The sequence below is a fragment of the Clarias gariepinus genome, chromosome 25 (assembly GCF_024256425.1).
Source record: "Clarias gariepinus isolate MV-2021 ecotype Netherlands chromosome 25, CGAR_prim_01v2, whole genome shotgun sequence".
Taxonomy (NCBI): domain Eukaryota; kingdom Metazoa; phylum Chordata; class Actinopteri; order Siluriformes; family Clariidae; genus Clarias; species Clarias gariepinus.
In genome coordinates, this window is record NC_071124.1 from 21205585 (window position 1) to 21227220 (window position 21636).

Here is a 21636-nt window from a genome sequence, read left to right on the forward strand (position 1 = left end):
ATGGTTAAAAATAAGGTAAAAAGAAAAACTTTTTGTCTTTTTTTTTTTTTTGCCGCATCGAGCATGTGTGCGTAGAGACATACAGTACAGGGTAGTCTGACTGACCTTTCCGAATTGCCCGTAGTGAGTGAGTGTGTGTGTTTGTGCTTGTCTGCCCTGTGATGGGTGGCATCCCGTCCTGGATGTACTGAGTACCCAGGCCTCCTGTAACCCTGTACAGAATAAGTGCTGTAGAGAATGAATGAGAACATGCAATTGTTTTGAAACTAAGGATGAGGATTAGGGCCACCATAAAAACCTCCTGAGATCAGAAATCTGAGACAAAAAAACCCATATACATCCTCTTCCATCGATAACAAACCAGAAATGTAAAATTTGTAAAATATAAGAATAGGCCCAAGGGGCTTTTATTTGTTATATAATAACCTTACAGTGAGACACATTAGATCAATTTTCCTTTATTAAAGATGTTTTCATTTGCTTCGAGTGAAGCTATGTAAACAAATATACTACATCTGCAATCGATAAAAGTATCAGAGCACTTACAAATTTTTCATTCATCCTTGAGATAGAGCTTTGTCTCGATCAGGGTTCTGGTCGATCTATTCAGGAACATGGGAATACAATGAATAGATGATGATAAGGAAGAGGAGGAGGAGGAGGACAAGGAGAAATGTGAAGTGTTTTTAGCCTGGAAGGAGGAAGGAAGACTGAGGAGACTTAAATGTTATTGGTGCAACTCTTATAATGAGGGTTGCTTAAGGATTTATCAGTGGCTTATTTGCACATTTAATGACAATAATGTCCAGCGGGCGGCTAGTCGCTTCACACTCTAACATTTCTGTTCATCTGTTTCAGTGTAATTAGGAAAGTCTCCTTTTTTAATGTCTTTTCAGAAGCAGCACTTTGGCCGAAAAAAAATCCAGCTACTGGCTGCCAAAACACATGCCATACTGGTCAAACTGGAAGAGACTACTCGCCAGCTGGTGATTATTTCCCCAGCTTCCTTAATTAATTCTCTGACTATCTTACCCTGTGCTTCGGGACGTTCTAGCTAGAAAGCACCGGGAAAGCTCCACTCTCTATAGTATAGCTCCTGATCTAATCATTTATATGAATTACAAACTCTATCTCTCTGACAGAACACAAACAATACATATTAATATCTCCTGCATCACTGGATTCCCCCCAAGAGTGTCCTTTCTCAATATTACTTCTTCATCTTCCACCTCAGTGCCTCCAGGCCTTCACAGCATAATTGCCACGTGATGAGGGTTAAAGAAACACAGTGGACCTCTTTCCGTTATTATCTCCTCCGCAAGACCGCGTGGCCGCCCTGCGCACGTCCGGAGGGGGGAAAAAATGTGTGTGACAGCTCCAGTAAGACCCAGGACAGAACCGTGACCTTTTCAAACAAGGGAACATGCCGCGTCAGTACATTGCGTTACATTGGTCCACAGGGAGCCGGTGGAGGTGGTTAAGAAATACAAATGTCCAAGCGGTGTCTTTGATGACAAGTTATCGTCCGAAGCCAGACAGAAGAAATGCCACAGATGTCAATACATTTCGTGAAATTCAATTATACGCCTGTCAGCAAGAACATCCCAACCTTCTAGGGAAGGTAACATAACAATTTATTTCGTTTGCTGGTCCGAATGCGTTGCTTGTCAGAAAACCATACGCTCAAACATTATTGAACGCTTCCTAATATGCAAGCACGGTAGTAGATTAGTATGCACGTCAGTCAGCATGGCAGGATACTTGTGTTTATGTATGCTAGTAACAGGTGCAAGTAGCCTGGCAAATGATTATGAACATATTGGAAAAACATAGTAGACAAATGTGGCAAGATGCAAAGAAGATGAAGTTTGTACCCAAATAGGATGTCATTTTACTTGTGATTATAAGTACTTTGTTATGAAAGAATGCAAGGATGTGCCCATAATCAATCAAGCTGGTTTGCAATGCAAATATTCTAGTATGCTAGTATTCAGGAACGCATCTGTACCTAATACCTTTCTTACATACTAAACCACTTGCATAGAAGTCAACGTGCACACTAGGCTACTAAAATCTTGTTTACCTGCAATAATAGTTAACATTTCCTACTTTTAACCTCACTGTATAACAGAATGCTTGTCCACTTGCATACTAGCAAACCAACCTACTAAAAACAAATCTACCTACTTGCCTACATCTAGGAAGCTCAGTAGTCCAACTAAGAACTGTGGAGGCCATTGTATTTATTCCCATTTGGTACGACCGTTGTAGGGCCTTCGGTCACACATTCGACCACTATAGGCAATTTGAGGATGCCATAATTAGACTAATCTGCATATCTTTGGACTGTGGAAACCGATGACCCCGGAGGAAACCCACCAAAAACATGCTAACTCCATGCACACAAATCCGACCTGGGAATCGAACCCAGGACCTGGAAGTGCAAGGCGACATTTTCAACCACTCCGCCACTGTGACGCTTGCATACTAGCCTACTCACATAACAACACACGAGGCTACTTAATCTTGAATTGCAAAACTAACACACATACACTGAATACTAGTACTGTTGCTTACTAACATACTAACTTACTAATGTGATAGCATAATAGCATAGTAGCATAATACCACACTGGTGTACATGTGTACTAGCACTACTAGCTCATTTGCAAACTCCTACAGTATATATGCAAATCATACTAATCTACTAAATCTACTGTTCTTGTCTACTTGAAGTCTAACTTTTGTATATAATAGCCAACATGGCTACCAGAATAAACAAAAATAGCCTGTTTGGTTATTAGGAATATCAGCAAACTAGCATCGGGGATCAAGTGGGAGGGTTAGGCTTATTCCTATGGCTTATTTGACTACTAAACTACTTTTAGTCAGCTTTTATACTTGTATAGCCTTCTTGCAAAGTAGTTTACTCCCATACTAGCATATTAGCTCGATTGCTTAATAGCTTCCTGACAGAATGCTAGCATACTTGCCTATTTCCTTACTGACCTCTGTGCACACTAGCCTCAATCATACTTACTCAAACTATCATACTTGCCTATAATCCATATTATAACTCAATTGCACATTTAATTGATCTATACTGGCTGTTCCCTACTATTTCCCTACTAGCCTATTAGCTGCCTTGTATACAAGCATAATAGTTTACTGGTATAATACCATAGTAGTTTACTTCTATACTTACATCGCTACCCATAGGAAACCTTGGTAGTCCAGTAGTACCTGTAGTATAGTACAGTATGGTACATGGTTCTCTGTAGTATGGCACTATTGAACACATACCAGGATTTTATCAAAAATGTGTTATACATGTTTACGTACCATAATGGTCATATTTATTCACTGTTGTATGGTACCATTGTATGTATGTAACAATAATATGGTACTGTTTGTACTATACCGTACAAGTGGTACAAACATATCATATTAGAAACCTGCTGAACCAGCACATATGTATCATGGTATTCACCAAAATATTGTGGCACACACCAGGGTAGCACTTCCGTGGGTACTGTGGTAGTGCTGTACTCAGGTGTGTAGGTGTACCAAGGTAGGCACTAAGGCACTTCAGTGGATATCGTTGTAGTACTATGGTGTGCATCACCGTACTTTGGTGAATACCACGGTAGGTATTGTAGCACTTCACTGGGTACTGTAGTAGTACTGTACTCTGGTGTATACCAAGGTAAGCACTATGGATTACCAGAATAGACATTATGGCACTTCAATGAGTACTATGGTAGTACTATGGTGCATACCATGGAAGGTACTGTACTGTGGCATGGCGGTACACACCATAGTACCACCTGAGTACTTACTGAAGTGGCATAATGTCTATTCTGGCAATCTATAACGTTCTAAGATGCCTACCATGGTAATGTCTGAAGTAGCATACTGTACTAATATTAGACCATGCAAACAGAATTTACACATCGGATCAAAATTTCGCTCTTTAGACTCCAGATGTGCACAAAAGGATTAAAAAAATATATAATAATAATAATAATAATAATAATAATATACTTTGGTATATTATTACATAGTAATATCTTCTTTGTCTTTCGGCTGTTCCCTTTCAGGGGTCGCCACAGCGAATCATCTGCCCCCATCTAACCCTCTCCTCTGCATCCTCTTCTCTCACACCAAATAACTTCATGTCCTCTCTTACTGCATCCATAAATCCATACTATGGTATATTACAGGATGTACTATAGTACCATATTAAAAATGCTTATGGGAAGCATATTAAAATACTACAGTAGCTACACTTGTCTATATGGTCTGTATTAAACCTACTTGCTTACTTCCATACGAGTACACTAGATTACATGACTACTAGAAAGCTAGTCTACTTCATGTACACTATAGTCTACTAACATTCCATATTAGCAAACATGGCCATCGGTATGATGCGCACAATTCTACATACCTACATACTAGCCTACTAACATACTTGGCCACATGATTACTAATTTAACAGTAACTACTTTGCTTACTTGCCTCCTTTTATAGGAGCTCAATAGCGTAATAGCTGACTGGCTTTCTATCTTAAGTGACATTTCATAATTGTGCACGACGTACTGCATTTATTCATCGATAAGTTCAAAGTGTTGTTTTCATTTTCAATCATGATCAGCACCGTTTTATTTTTTTTCCGTCATGAATGTAAATTCAGTTGTCTTTTCACCTTTGATGCTTTTTTAAATTTACTCAAGCATCTCTCTCTCTCTCTCTCTCTCTCTCTCTCTTTTAAGGTGTCCTTGTGAGCTGGTTTTCAAAAGCAACTTGGCCAGAACATTCTTCACAGATGCTGATGTTTTTTTTGTTTTCTGTTCCTTTTTGTTTTTCATATGTCAATACTGAGAAAACAACCTTGCATTGCTTTTGATTTGATCAAACCACACAAATCACGAATATTGTATAAAAAGATCAATTTAACACAAGCCACTTACACTCTCTACTCTATATCAATTTGGAATACCTGAAAAAGTGAGTAGTCTGATTTGTATATGGAGCCCTTGAAAAAGGGAGACATGAAAAAGGGGGAAAAACATTATGTAGAAGGGAAAAAAGCCCTTTTATTCAGGAGGTCTTGCTAAACCCTGAGTGACTTCTTGGGGTGCGTTGCAATCGGCGAAGTGTTCGACCATGTTCGACTCAGTTTAAAAGGTTATGAAAAAAAAAGTTCACTGGAACGCACAAATGTACCGTATATATATATATATATATATATATAATTATTATGGTAGTCGGCATAATATTAATATAATGCAATCATTTCACATTTCATTGCTCAATATTTAGTAAAAAGGTTTGGCTACTAAGATATACAATAATTATAATTTCTCCGTACATTATGTAAAGCAACAAATTTATTTATATGACTTATACACATTTTTATAACTGTTCACGGAGAAAAAAAAAACAGTCGTTTTTTTTTTTTTTTTGCCAGATTCAATCCATCACTAGGGGTCTCCTACATAGAAAAAGTGCCCTTGAACTTCTTCAGGATGGCCCATGATTATTACATGTTTCCTCCGAACCATGTGACCCCAGCCGATGGCATCTTTTCGAACTGCTCGCTCACGCACCGCTGGGGGCGGTGTAACAGCCGTAATTAATATGAGAGCTAAGTGCCTTTCTTCCCATCCTACTGAGAAAGCTCAACCAATCAGCTCTCTTTAGGAGAATACAGCATCACTCGGGAATTGAACTAATAAACATACCTTGATCTGTCCAGACATCTTTGAAGGTTCAGTTTTCATAGTGTACTTGCCTTTGTTTGGAGTAATCTGTTCTGTGTTCGTTCGTGTTTTGTAAGGATTTAGGTGCTTTGTACTGAAGTACTGGCAAAGTTTCATTAAATTCTGTCCTGATTTAAAATTTTATGTAAATTTAATAATAATGCAGACGGTGGGATTTCTTAACCTTGCTTGCTAACACTTCTAGCAAATCCTCTTCTTACACTGACACGAATAAACTCCCGCACAAATTTTTCCTCTTTTTTTTGACTGTATTTTTTTTCCTCCGTTATGTCCTTTTTTCCATATTTTTTCCCTTCTATGTCCATTAACTGCCACGGTATGTTTATTTGATGTTTCAGACGTCTAAAAAATCCAGGAAACCTTGTTATCACCCCTTTACTCCATCAAAAGTCAAATCGCACTGCCGCTTCAGAGACGTGTAAATTGGGTAATTGCTGAGTAATGCCTGAATTGACAAACGCGAGAGCAATAATTGAAGTTTTCCTCCAGACTTATACTGGAAATGACTCAGCCTACAGAATTAAGATTTCACAACAGCTACTCAAGTCTCCTTATGTAAATCCCGTTGCAAAACTGAAAGCTGAAATACAGTACGGGCAATAGATTCTGCAGCTCTTTCAGGTTCTTAAATCCTTGATTATTTTCCACCTCATCAAGCATTATGGGAAACTCTTAGCAAAAAAAAAATTATGTTAAAACCAGCTGATTTATGAGTGCAGAACGAATCCGTTTGTATTCATAATTCGAGTGCCGTATTTATTAATAATTCTTGAGGTTCACGGAAAACACGCCGCCCACAAAACAATATCCATCAGCGCGGCTCTGGAAAGTTGAATCTCCTTATTGCTTTCCAATCTGCGATTTCTCAATTCGCTTCATTACTATTTCAGAGGCACATTGCACCACAATCGATGTGTCCCCATTAACGTGATGAACGGCAGCTTTTCAAAAGCTCTTCAGTCTGCGGCTGATTAAGTGGCAGGCAGTCAAGGCCGAGCTGTGACAAGCTCCACCGAAAGAAACATCCGGGAGATGAATATGAGCTTTATCTGTTGGTGAAATGAAGTTTGCCAGCCTGGATATTCGAAAGCATTTTAATTCAGCCCTTACCAGAACATTGAACATAAAAGCTGCAATTAATTAGCAGTGCAAGTGGAAATCATATGCTACAGGATTTACAATTACTCAAATAGTTTGGATGTGAAATGTGACGTTTTGTTATCAAACGCTTTTGGCTTTATAGGGCATATTAACATCTGAAAGTATTTATCAATTCCAAATATGAGCTGACTTTTCATATTTTTTCGACAGGTTTTTAAGAACATTCATATATTATTAGATACAGTATCATTAGACTATATTATAGCTAATAATACAGAATAGAACTTTCTTTTTCTACCAAACTTTGCCAGTGATTACACTAATTGTTTCTAACGCCTAATGCTGTATAGAGGGTCACAGGGGGCCTGGAGCCTGTCCCAGGTGGGACAGGGTGCCAATCCATCACAGAGCACACACCAACACACATGCACTTACACACTCATTCACACACTATGGGCAATTTGGGAATATCAATTAGCCAGCACAGGGAATAACATGTAAACTCTGTGCACACAGACCCAAAGCGGGAATTGAACCCTTAAACCCTTACCGTTCAGTAGGTCCAACGTCCCCAGGGTCACAACCACAAAGTTGTCCCTGTTGGGCCCTTGAGCAAGGCCCTTATACCTTTTACTGCTCAGATGTATAATGCGATTAAAATGTAAGTCACTCTGGATAAGGGCATCTGCTTAATGTATTTATTTGTTGCTATTTTTATTATTGTACTACAGTATGTCCACAAAACAAGACATTCCCATTGTGAGCAGAGGTGTGAGGTACCTGAGTACAGTACATGTACTAGTGTACACGTAATTAGTGGGCAGTGACTCAAATGGTTAAAGCTCTCAGTTACTGATCAGATGGTCAGGTGTTCAAGCCGCAGCCTCAGCAAAGCCAAGTTACTTGACTACTGATGGGCCCTTGAGCAAGGCCCTTAACTTTATCCTCTCCAGGTGTGCTGTATCCTGTTTGACACCAGCTTCCTAACACAGAAATGCGAAAAAAGAAAGAAAAAAAACTCCAAAATCATGAAAATTTTTTTTATCTTATTAGAAGATGCTTTTTACTTTTACTCCACACATAAAACTATAGCAAACTCCTGTACTTTTACTTATCTTTATGGTGTTGCAGTACCAAACCACAGTGCTGTGTAGCACTTAAAGGGGGAATTTCACCACCTGTTGACTATTATGTGTAACTGCATGACTTGGCTTTCATTTGAGACATGGCGAATGATGTAACAGGTGGTTGAAATCAGAAGTGAAGCTGGTTGCAGACAGTGATGGTAACCATGGAGAATGTCTGAGTAAAAGAAAAAGAGAGATTTTTACTATGAAAGAGGCTACAGTGAGCTAATAAACGCCCGTTACTTTTGATATTCAAATAAATTTTAAGGTGATTATTTCTGTACTTTTACTTAAGTACATGAGGTATATGATGGACTTCTACTTTTACTTGAGCAATTTTTGCCTTTGAATCTGTTCAGGTACAGTACATTACACCCACAAAAAACCCTCAGGTACAGTGTTTGTGAACTTTGCCCACCACTGATTATCAACAATACAAGGCTACAAAGTGCTCATACTGGAGACTCCTTCTTTAATTAAGCAATAAACTTGTTTTTTTTTTATTATTTGATTGACATTTCTTCCACAATACAGAGAAACAACATTCTGTGACCTATCATATTCAAGAAATTATCACTTGCCTTATTTGTACATGTACTGTATGTTAACACTTATATTAAAAATTAAAAAATGATCAATATTCATACAATCTACAACCACCTTAATCTCTTGACTGACAGAAAGGGAGAGAGAGAGAGAAAAAAAAAGAAGTAGCTGTTTGTATGTAGTGCAGCTGCTAAGTAATAGATGTAATAGATGTACCTTAAATAATAGATGGTATGGAGGAGAGGGCTGGAGGTGCTTCTCTAGGTGTGCGAAATCTGTGTTAAAATAGGCATACACACCACACTGTGCAATGCAGGGGAAGTAAAAGGACATGTCTGGGGAAGACTGCACTATGACAAGGTCAGAATCCTATTCCGTCTCTCCTAACGCATCAATCAAAGTGACGTCCTGTACGTCTTAGAGGATGATGCTCGACTTTGTTGGCAATTTTTTTTTTTCCCCAGCATAGAAGGACTGTTTCCTGATCAACTCAAGGTCATACTGTTTCAGGGAGATCATAAGATATCATGCAGCGTTTCAAAGTTGATCGATAAAAGCAAGAAAGATGCCTAAATTTGCTTCTCTTTACGATCCAGGTTTTAGATTTAAACTGTGGTATGTCATACATCCATACATTTACATTGAGATACACTTAATATGGATGTCTTTATCTATGATGTAGGTGTACCATAGAAAGTACATCATCATTTGGTGTATCGAGAGCACTTGCGATTGTCCAGTCAGCAATCAAGTGGAAGCAGCACAACGCATAAAATCATGCAGAGTGATGTCGAGAGCTTCACTTAATGTTTAAATCAAACATCCGCATGGGAGGAAAAAACGCAGTGATCTCAGTGACTTTGACCGTGGTATTTTTTTTTTTCATCTTTTTTTGTGCCAAATGAGCTTAGTTGAGTATTTCAGAAACTGATGATAACCTGGGAATTTCACACACTTTTTTTTTTACTTATACAGTGCCTGGCCAAAATAAAGAAAGTCGCCATTTCAGAAGGGTCAAATTATTGGGCTGCACTAAGCAAAGAAAACAACTAAGGAGATTTCAAATGACTGGAATTTGGTTAAGACCCCTTTAACACGTCATTAAAACCTGGGAGGATAATACCGAACCGTCATCTTTGTGGAAGAAATGTGGTCGAGGAAAACAAATCACTTGGATGTTTGGTGAAGTTGAATGATAAAAAAATATCAACGTTTAAAACCAGAGCTATGTTTAATAGTAAAGGTCAGAGCAATTCCATGCATACACAATGTTACAAGAAGTTACAAGATTGGCACTAAACAGCTTTGTGGGCGTAAGACAACCTCTTTTTAGTGAGACTTATCAGAAAAAAAAAGTACTTTTTTTAAGTTTGGACTTTGGAGCAATAAAACATGGTCATGTGTTCTGATGAGTCCAGATTGAGCCATCATGCATAGCGTCCACTGTACAAGCCTCTGGAGATAGTGTTATGATCTGGGGTTGCTTCAGTGGCTCAGCTGACGACCTGAATGACCAGGTTATCACATCTATGAAATGTTTCCTTGCTGATGGCTCAGTCATATTCCAGGACTCAGATTGTGAAAGAGTGGTTCTGAGAGCATGAGGAATAATTTTCAAACATGGACTGGACACCACATTGTGAGCTAAATTGTAATCAAAGCTAAAGGTAATCTAATGAAATCTTAGAGTATGCAATTTGTTTTGGCCAGACAGTGAGTCAGATTTTTTTTTTTGTCATTAATACCTTATTGATGAGAGGTAACAGTCAGATTGGTTCAAGCTGACAGGGACACTATGATAAATCAAATTTACAACTGTCGTAAGGAGAAAAGCAATGCAAAAAACTCTGGAAACTTTATGTTAGCCAAGAACTAAATGGGCATAGTCTCACCAAAACTGTATATTGTATTGTATATTTGTTAACATTTGTCCTTTTCGCTGTATTAAATGGGTTTCAAGTAATTTGTTATTTCCAGCAGTGTATGTGTTAGAACTAGATAATAAAAAGAATTGCATTAAACTGACAAAAACAATGGCTTAAAAGCGAAAGTAGAAAATCTGTACATTTTCAGTTAAACCTATGATTGAAATTGTGAATTAATATTATTTTATTTTATGGAATATTTTAAATAATCACACATTATTGGAGGTGTGAGGCCACAGTGCTAACCACTACCTGACCGTCCTTGTGCTCCATGTAATTAATGTCCACTCACTCATTCACTTACTCACTCACTCATCTTCTATACCGATTTATCCTGTATTCAGGGTCTCAGGGACCTGGAGCCTATCCCAAGGGGCTTAGGGCACGAGGCAGGGTACGGCCTGGACAGGGTGCCAATTCATTGCAGTATTTTTTAATCCAATTTTGAAGGTCAAGAAACAAAACAGTATTTGGCTCCATTTGAAAGGGATTTGAAAAGTAGTATGTGAATATTTTAATATAATATGAAGTATAAAAATATATATTTAAAAAAAAGTTAAAGTGGTACCAAAAACAGGTTTAATAACCTGCAAACTACACTGTTTTACTTTCTTATTTATTTATTTATTTATTTATTTTTTTTTTTTCAGGAATTACGAGTCGAGAGAAGTATAGGTTTATTCCCAATATATTCCCTGAGCCTCTGGAACAAGAATCGATTCTCTGAGTCGACTCTGTGTATTTCCAACACCTGTGGAATGAGAATCGATTCTTTGAGTCAACTCCGTGTATTCCTAACACCTCTGGAATGAGAATCGATTCTTTGAGTCGACTATGTGTAATTTCAACGCCTTTGAATGAATAAAAATCCATTATTTTAGTCGAATCCAGTCGTGTATTTCCAACTTTTGTGGAATAAGAATCGATTCATTGATTCGACTCCGTGTATTCCCAACTCCTGCGGAATAAGAATCGAATCAGCCACAATGTTGGGGACGAGCGGGCCGCGGTTTAAGCCACGCCCATGCTTACTTTTAACCAATCGGGTCTTTCTTAAAAATGTTTGATTCCGGAAGTGATTAATTGTGTTGAATCGTGAATCTCGGCGCGTAGTTTGCTGAGTGAGTGACGGTCCAGCTGTCGAGGTGTGAATTTTAAAGAAGTATTATTAGACTAGATTTAGTGCACTCTGTATGTAGTAGTGTGCTTATACAGGGAGCAGGAGGCGTTTATAACTGGACCAGTGAGTTGGACAAAGTGGCAGAGTCGTAATGTAAGTGCTGTTTTTTTTTCTTTCAGGGAATTAAATGTTCTAATTTGGTTTTTATTGCACTTATAATGCCTGTCGGGGGTTCAGTAAAATGGAGGAGGTAAAGTTATAGCGTATAAAATAAGGTTTCTGTGGAAAGCTTGAACTCGTGTCGAGGATATTTCCCCAATAAAGCCCACAGGTTAGAGATATACAGACCGGAGGGGCGCGCGCTCGGAAATAACGCAGTGACGAAGCGTTTATGGGCCGCGTTCACACTGAGACGAGCTCGTGACTCCCCTGAGCCGGTTAGACCCGGAGGCGAAACATAATAATAACCCCAACTATATTCTGCACAAACGCCTCATGTAGAAGTGTCCTGCTATTTATTATGGTTCCTCGTTCATGCAGATTTCCTTCTCAAGCTGTCCAGGAGGAAAGTAAAAAGCACCAAAGAGGGAGGAGGAGGAGGAGGACAACTTAAGAGATCATTTAGGAGAGGAAATGACTTTCCTGACTAGTGCAAATCAATACGAGTGAAAATATAATGTCTGAGTCAAAATATCATGTTTTGTCTTTTTTTTTTTAGCTTAGGAGTGGACAGAAACTAAGATGAGTTAGTGCTTTAATTTCCAGATCATGTCTGCGGTTTACAATTACGAGACGAAATGAGGATTTTAAAAGGCCATTCTCTTGGGTCGGACACAACAAACAGCCTGATGTGGTGTAGATCCACATCTGCCTTGGCCTGTCGTCCCGAATCAGATTCTTCTTCTTCCTTCTTTTTTAACGGCGTCTCTAATCCAGTAGGTAGGTTACATTACCGCCAACTGTAGGTCTCATCTTCCCCCTCATAAAGCCGAGTTTTCCCTTTCCGCATTAAGTTCCTTAAGTTCATGATCGATTTGTGGCGGCCTCAGAAACGATTACTTTCCACACTGGTCAGCGTTCACATTTTTTTTTTTACGCTTACATATTTACGCTCTCCTAAACAGCAGGTGGCAGTACACACCTATTTGGTTTGTGATCTTCCATCGAACGCAAGAGGAGAAAAGATTCTTCAAGTACATGATCGATTTGTGGCGGCGGTTACTTTCCCACGCTGGTCAGCATTCACGTAGTTTTTTGTTCTCTGTTCTCGGGTTTGCTTACGTATTTGCGCTTTCCTAATCAGCAGGGGGCAGTATGAACCTACCTGGTTTGTGAGCCACCTTCAGGGAAAAAAAAAAAAAAAGAACAAGGAAGTTAACTTTCACGCTATGATTAATATTATTGATATTTCTTTTAAAAATGCCCTACTTCATCAGCTTGACACTGAGATTTTGGAAGAGGCCGACGGCGCTGATGATGTCGTGTCTAAAAGGCGACCTATTTCCGATCTGACAGACAATTGGTTTCCGTATCTCATTCGATCCTGAACACTGACTTGTTTTTGGGCATGGTTCCTGAGCGCAGAATGATTGGTTAATTTTGATCAGTAAGAACAGTGTTTGGTGTCCAGTGTTCTCAGAAACAATCCTAATATGAAACAGCTTATGTCACGTAAGTTGCCAGGTGGGCCCTCTGTGGATCAGACTTGTTTGTGCACCAAAGTGAAGTGTGCTAGTTCTTGTCTGATGCTAGTGCCGGTTCAGGAGCAAACCTCCTAAGGACTGGCTGGTTTTTTTTTTTTTTTTTTTTTTTTCCTTTATGGGCTAAAAAGTCACCCCATTACACTACTGTACATATCCGTGTATATCTTTACTTTCCAAGCAATGCTAGCGGCAATAGTATTGGTCAAAATAATACTAGCGGCAAAAAACCCATAAAAATGCTAGCAGCGAGAACAACAACAACAACAACAATGGTGAACATGGCATTGCAAAACTACTCTGCTTTAAAGATGGTGGTCACAAACTTTCGTTTGTTTAGTTGTGATAATACCAGCACCTGATGTAGGCATTTTTTTAAATTAATTATTTATTATTATTATTGTCTTATGTTGTAGCCCAGCTAGGTGCCACAGTGGAACTTCTTTGTTTTTTATCTGTCTGAGGGCCAGTGCTTTGGTTGTCTGAAAACATAGGAATTTAACAAACTTTAAATAATTTTTTTGATTGTGTAAAGCTGCTTTGCGACAATGTCAATTGTTAAAAGCGCTATACAAATAAAATTTAATTAAAAAGAAGTTGGTTCCAAATTGTGCTCTGTCTTTAAACTATCTCTGGAACTGCCTTGGTGGAAAAGGGCTACTTGTCATGATTCTCGAACCTTTTCTGAATTCAAGCATTGTACTTGATCTGCAACAATATTAAGGTAGGTGCAAGGTGTCAAAGTAACATCCACAAATACCCGGACCTAAGGGTTGTCTCGAAGGGGATTACGCAGAGCCTCTTCATCTGCTTGAATCCCTGTAAAGCCGTGTGTGCCAACACCTTTCTATCAAAACCAGCATGATATATTCTACATTTTGACATTTGTAACAACATAGTCAGTCGTTTTACTTCACTTTACATGTCACTGGTTTTAATGTTATGGCTGATGAGTGTATAGATTGTGTATGAATTTAGAACTTAGACAAATGTACTCTGTAAATGTTCTCAACTTAATTTGCGTTTATCACTTTGTAATTTAGTTTAGCACGTTGGGGGGGGGGGGGGGTAATTTTTTTTTTTTTTTTTCGATGATTCATTCTGTACTCCTCCAACTGGCATCCAATCATATGCCCTCTAGCAGCAAGTTTGCTTCCAACATTGCCAATCCTTGTGTTGGAAGGATGGTGTGTGTGTGTATGCTTTCTTTTACAAAATTTTTATATTGGCTCTTAAACATGTACAGTCCTTGCAGATTGACCTGTAATGATTAGTCCATGCTGTCTTTTAAAATACTGTGTGTGTGTGTGTGTGTGTGTGTGTGAAATGCTGCACAAGGACTTGGAAATCTGAAAGAACGGCCTGTGTATTAGTGTGTCTGATAGAGTGTGTGTGTGTGTGAGTGAGTGAGTATCTTAATGGTTGTATTTTACTGCCTCACACACTGCCACATGGATAAGGTTAAATTTTTATTATTATTATTATATATATATCTTGTAAGGCTGCAGGCCAGTGAGAAATGAGTCAGCGTGCCAATTTGAGACGTGCTGGAACAAATCTCATTCCACACACTAATTTCGAGTGGGCCCCGTTTTTCACGTAGCTCCTTCCGGCTGAACTCGTCCGTCCTGTGTTTCTCGCGTCCGCCTCCACGCTAGTGTCGAGCAGCAAGCCATGCGGTATGTTCGATGGACTCGTTAACCTAACGAGCCACCCGAGTCACGTGGTAAACCTGACGGATTGTTAAAAGGAGCAGCATTTTTGTCTTTTTTTTTTTTCCTCCACTGTGCAAATTGTGCAAAGGAATTGTGGTCCTGTGATTGGATTCGGTTTTAAACCTCACTAAAGATTCACGGGTTCAATTAAGTGCGGCGGCGTCTTAATAAAATTACAGCTGCAACGATTTTCAGCAGAGTTAATCAGGGGAAAATTTGGGAGCCATTCGATAAGGGTGTGTCTGTGTTGGTGAAGTCTAACACACACACACACACATATACATCTTAGAGTTCATGTTGTTAATTATTCATTAAGATTTCCATATACATTTTCCTTTAGCGTGTTCCTCTTGCTCTTACTTTTCAGTCTAAGTAAAGAAGATGGCGCCTCTCAGTCCCAATGAAGGGGTGTGGCAGGTCCAGTAAAGGAGGCGTGGCCTACTACTTAAACCTCTTTAGTAGTGTATCATACTGTAACAGTAGAAAGAGCTTCATCTAAATCACGCTAATGTGGTTTAATCGCTGTGGGGTTTTTTTCCCCAGATTGATTAAAGGTGCAGTTTTGAATCATTTTAAAGGTTACGTCTTGTTAAGTCATTCGAATTACGTCTTGTCAAGTCATTCGCCCCCTAGTGTCTGTCAGAGGTGGTGCAGGTCTCTAAAAATATAATTGTTTAACTTTAATCATAGCGATTAATAAAGCATTTATTTTTGTTCAGTGGTGTTTTTGCGTGTTTCTTCGTTACAGGGACGACCTCTTGTTATGGATGTTGGCCATCCTGCTGATCCTCTTCTGCTTCTTGGATGTGTGGTACTACCTTCGCTTTGCGGCCGTCCTACTCCGAGCCTGGTTTCTCTCTCCGGTGTTTGACATCACGGCGGAGCAGGCCCTCGGAGGCCACGTGCTTCTCCACGACATCGACATGTGCCACATGAACAACGCACGCTACCTGCGCGAGTGCGACTTCTCCCGCATCTCCCTGTACGCCCGAAACGGCGTCCTGAAGGCCACGAGGGCCCTGGGGGCCACCATGGTGGTGGGCGCCACCACCGTGCGCTACAGACGGCCCCTGTGCGTGGGCGAAAAGTTCGAGCTGCGCACGCGTATCGTCACATGGGACGAGAAGGCGTTCTATCTCGAGCAGCGCTTCGTGTCCAATAAGGATGGAATGGTGGCAGCCGTGATGTTCTGCAAACAGAACGTGGTGCGGAGCAGCCCAGATAAAATCCTCCAGCACCTCTGCAAGAGGAAGGTAAGAATGAATGGACGTGACACTAGATTCCTACAAAAGCAATGAAATGTGTATAGTTCTGTGCAAAAGTCCTAGGCACCATATTATATGCTGTACCAATTTTGTTATATATATTTATCATGTCTGCATAATTATGTACAAAATCATTCAGTGTTTTCATATATAACTTAAAAATATATAAAGAAATTACATTACAGGAGAATATATGCATGGCTGTAAAGAAAGAAATATAAAGTACAAGATGTCCAGGTTTTAGATAGAAACAGGAAAACTTAATGTACGCTTCTGGGATTTAGATAAAAATAGAAAGGAGCGAGTGTGACAGTTTTTTTTTTTTTTTTTTTTTTTTCTCTTGAAGTTCATAATTTCTCCAAAAGTACTTTTATGCAAATGTACAAAAGCAAGCTTCAGACTCTGGTCACGTGACTTGAGTGTCACATAATTTCAATTCCCTATTTAAAAAAATATATATATCTTGTGCAAAACAAAAGAAATTTCAGACACCGAACTAGAACTGCACGATTCTTGCCAAAATGTCAATCACAATATTTCACCATGGGAATTTAAATAACGATTCTTTCTCCTTTTTTTTTTTTACTTGTCTACACAGAACATTCAGTTCTCTAGTTTTAAAAGAAATCGATTTTCTTTATTTTAGATCCCTATGAGGGAATAAGCTGTTGAACGTAAATAGAATGTTAACAATAATAATAATAATAAAAAAGAAATGCAGTGCCTTGCAAAAGTAATCATACCCCCTAAACCTTTCCATATTTTGTCACGTTACAACCACAAATGTAAATGTATTTTATTGGGATTTTATGTGACAGACCAACACAAAGTGGCACATAATTGTGAAGTGAAAGGAAAATGATAAATGTTTTCAAAAAATGTTTACAAATAAAAGTCTGAAAATGATGTCATACATTTGTATTCCGCCCCCTTCACTCTGATTCCCCTAAGAAAAATCCAATGGAACCAATTCCCTTCAGAAGTCAGCTAATTAGTGAATCGGGTCCACCTGAGTGTAATTTAATCTCGGTATAAATACAGCTGTACTGTGAAACCCTCAGAGGTTTGGTAGAGAACATTAGTGAACTAACAGCATCGTAAAGCCCAAGGAACACACCAGGCAGGTCAGGGATAAAGTTGTGGAGAAGTTTAAAGCAGGGTTAGGTTATAAATTTTTTTATTTTTTTTATTTGGACATCCCAAGCTTTGGACCATGGAGCACTGTTCACTCCACCGTCTGAAAATGGAAAGAGTACGGAACAACTGCAAACCTACCAAGACATTTAAAGTCCAACTAAACAAACAGGGCAAGGAAAGCATTAATCAAGGAGAGAAGCAGCCAAGAGGCCCGTGGTAACTCCGGAGGAGCTGCAGAGATCCACAGCTCAGATAGGAGAATCTGTCCAGGGGACAACTATTAGTCGTGCCGCTCCATAAATCTGGCCTTTAAAGAAGAGTGATAAGAAGAAAGCCATTATTAAAAGTTTGTGACAAGCCATGTGGGAGACAAAGCTTACGTGAAAAAATGTGCTCTTATCAGATGAGACCAAAATTGAACCGTTTGGCCTTATTGCTAACTGTGTGTGTCGGAGAACTGTGAAACATGGTGGTGGCAGCATCATGCTGTTGGGATGCTTTTCTTTAGCAGGGACAGGGAAGCTGGTCAGAGTTGATGGGATAGGAAGATGGATGGAGCCAAATACAGGGAAATCTTAGAAGAAAACCTGTTAGTCTGCAAAAGACACATTCCACATGAAAACGAACCTAATCATAGAGCCAGAGCTACAATGGAATGGTTCAGATCAAATCATATTCATCTGTTAGAATGGCCTAATCAAAGTCCAGACCTAATACTATTGAGAATCTGTGGCAAGACTTGAAAATTGCTGTTCACAGACGCTCTCCTTCCAATCCGACTGAGCTTGAGCTATTTTTCGAAGAAAAATGGAAAAAATTTCACTCTCTGGATGTGCAAAGCTGGTAGAGACATACCATTAAAAACTTGTGGGTTTAAAAAAAGATGGTTCTACAAAGTATTAAAAAAAAACCACGGTTAAACGTATACAATCCCAATAAAATGGATTTATATTGATGCTATTGTAACGTGACAATAGCATCAATATAAATCTAAATGTGAAAAAGTTCAAGGGGTATGAATACTTTTGCAAGGCTGTAAATATCCAATAAATAGCACCTGTACCTTTAGGACAATGCAACACTTCATCATCTCATGCATTCATTTATTATAATAACAACAATGTAAACATAAGGTAAATGTCAGAGTTTGTTAGGTAGTTTGTAATTAAATACATAAATTATGACATTTATTGTCAAAGGTTTTATTAGTCATAACACACTTCAGGTAAACTTCTCTGTAGCTTTCAATCTGTTCTCAGAGTCTCTGTAACGCTAGAATCAACATGTCAGGTTTAATTAACTGATACAGTAAGTTATATCCAAATTATAAATGTACGCTCGGTTAGTACTGATTGGCTGGTATTGTCCCTCTTATAGCCTCTGAATAGCTGGAATTGAGCTAACACAATGTTTGACATTGAGGAAAAAAAAGTTGAAATACAGTTTGAGCACACAGCGAGTGAGAGTTTGATGGCGCAAGAGAGTGTTTAACGGCGCAAGAGATTGTTTAAGCGATCGAAAATAAAATGAAACAAGCGTTTTACACCCAGGTTTTTGGCACGGAAATAACGGAATAGTTCTCCAGCTCTACCAAGTAAACTGACTGGCTTGTTTAGGACTAATGAGCGTGACTGATACAGAAATCTGGGATTAAAATGAGATTGTGTTTATGTATGAATTGAGATTAGACTTTTGCATTATTCGTGCAGCTTTATGACTATGATTTGCTGATCCTAGCTTCTGACGCTCTTAACAGGTTGAAGTTCCCGAGTTTCCAGAGGAGCTGCAGCACTGGATCAGCTTCATAACAGCAAGCAGCCAGGCTTTAAAGGCCGAGAGCGGACTGGAGAAGAAAGGCGAATGAGGATCGACACAAGTCTGTGATCTTTTACGAAACAACAACCACCATGTTTACCTGCTAAAGGTTTTAATAAACACATGGGACATGCATCTGGTGTTAATTTAAACTGGAATGTGATTCAATGAATCGTTTATATGTGAATCGGTTGAATCACACAGCTTAAATATTTTGTGCCGATTGTTGCTACAGTGTATTTTTCATTTTTCAACATTATATGTTGCTGGAACTAAGCATTTAACTTTTTAGCAACCAAACAAAGTGAATCACTGGTTATCGTCACCAGGACGTCATTGTAAACGTCACTGGTGTGTTTTCACAGTGTTTCCGTTATTTTCTGATGAAGAATAAAACAGTCCTGACTAATGGTCTGGCACATTTTACTTTTGACTAGCAGTCTTCATTCATGAATTAAACACATTCAGAACACATGCGAAAAAAGAGAGTGGGCAGTTTGACAGCTGTGCTAAACATCCTTTATTTGTTCATCAGCATCATCAGTCGCTATGTGAATAAGCAGTCTGTTGCAGAATCGTCAGTCATCCTTTGTTGAGCTTCCGCTTAACAAATTTTAAAAATTCTTTTTTTTAATTAATTTTACTTAGTGTGCATTTTTTTTAATCTGTAGGATTATAAAATGGCTAATATGGAGCAAAACTTATTTTATAAATACCTCTTATCTGACTTTGTGTGAAGCATTCTTTAGGATCTCAATGATTGGGTGTTTTTCTTCACAGCACCAGGGAGAGATGCCTTCATAGCACCTGAAAATATACACTGCCCAGCGGGGAAAAAAAATTACATTTCAGATGGGACCAATTATTGAGCTGGGTCAAACAAAGAAAACAACTAAGGAGATTTGAAATGACAAACTGGGTTAAAAAGTCTTTAACACATTGATAAAACCTGAAAGGATAGTGCTGACCCTTAAACTTTGTGGAAGAAATGCGGTCGGAAAAATCACAATGGGAAGTTGCATCAATAGTATAAACTAGCAAAAGTAAAAGTATTTCCATATGCACACACAATGTGTTGAGAACTAACAGGATTGGGACTAAACAGATGAAAACCACTTGTTGGACACACAAGAAGAAAAGTCTTCAGTTTGCTGGGGAGCATAAAGATTGGACTTTGGATCAATGGATAAAAATTGTGTGGTCTGATGAGTTCAGATTTCAGAGCGATGGGTGCATCAGGGTATGAAAGAAGCACATGAAGTGATGCACATACTATCCATCATGCATAGTATCCACTGTACAAGCCTCTGGAGGCAGTGTTATGATCCGGGGTTGCTTTAGTTGCTCAGGTCTAGGCTCAGGATGGATAGAATGTCCTCTAATAATATAACACAGCGGTACCTCGGCATAATAATTTAATCTGTTCCCAGGAGTAAGTTCTCAAGATAAAATTTCATATTCCAAAACACATTTTCCCATGGGAAATAATGTAAATGCAGATAATCCGTTCCAGGCAACCAAAAATCTTACCAATATTACCAATTTCCAACACAATTATGTTCTTGCTAACATCCTTGATAACATTTTTGGGACCCATGGTGTTATATATTCATTAAATCTTCCAAAAAATGAAAAAAAAGGCAGTTTGGCTCAGCTTGGTTTATTCATTTGTATGTTAAAAATGCTTCGTATGCTGAGGAATTTTTTTTTTTTTTGCAAAATGCTAGGACATTGCCTACCAATACTGATGATGAGGACACTGCCTAATGTTCTGTGAGAAATGCCTGTGAAAGGCTCACATTTTGACATAAAATTTGATGATTGTAATGACACTGCCTACCATTACATTATTTTAACTTCTGTGAGACTCGCCTGAGAATTTACATAAACAGAATTTCTTAGTTTAAGTACATACACAGAAAAACACAAACAGAATTCCTGCGTTATATACAGTGAATAAAAATATATGAGCAGTGTATACAAATATATAAAATGGTGCGGGCGGGGTGGAAATCATTAATTTTGGGATTTTAAGGATCCAGGTTCAAGCCCTGCTCTCGGTGGGTTGCCATGTTCAGAACAGAGTGTAATGTAATCTAAGAATCTAAGTGCATAAATACAGGGCATTGGTGGCTCAGTGGTATTGTAGGCTTCTCGGTTGCCATGTAGACGGCTTGGGTTCGAATCCCAGCCAATGCACAAACCACAGCCACTGCATGCAGTCCTGGTCCCAAGCCCAGATAAAAAAGAAGGGTTCTGTCAGGAGGGACACCTGTGCCCAGTTCTGTGAGAATCAGATTAGTCCGCTGTGGGGACCCCTCACTGAGAGTAGCTAAAAGAACAAGCAAAGTATACAAATGTATAACCCAATATTTATGCTAACGTTATAACCACAAACG

General features: G+C 38.9%; 1 protein-coding gene across 2 annotated transcripts; it reads left to right on the top strand.

Annotated features, from left to right (window-relative positions):
- Nucleotides 1-11574: 11574 nt before the first annotated feature.
- them6 (thioesterase superfamily member 6) lies at nucleotides 11575-19663 on the top strand. 2 transcript variants are annotated; one of them, XM_053487245.1, is made up of 3 exons: nucleotides 11575-11758; nucleotides 15769-16273; nucleotides 19179-19663. In XM_053487245.1, coding segments are annotated over exons 1-3 (615 nt in total). In that variant the 5' UTR covers nucleotides 11575-11756; the 3' UTR covers nucleotides 19287-19663. The 2 variants fall into 2 exon arrangements, with proteins under 2 accessions (XP_053343220.1, XP_053343221.1); XM_053487246.1 differs by lacking the exon at nucleotides 11575-11758 and adding an exon at nucleotides 12320-12544.
- Nucleotides 19664-21636: the final 1973 nt, after the last annotated feature.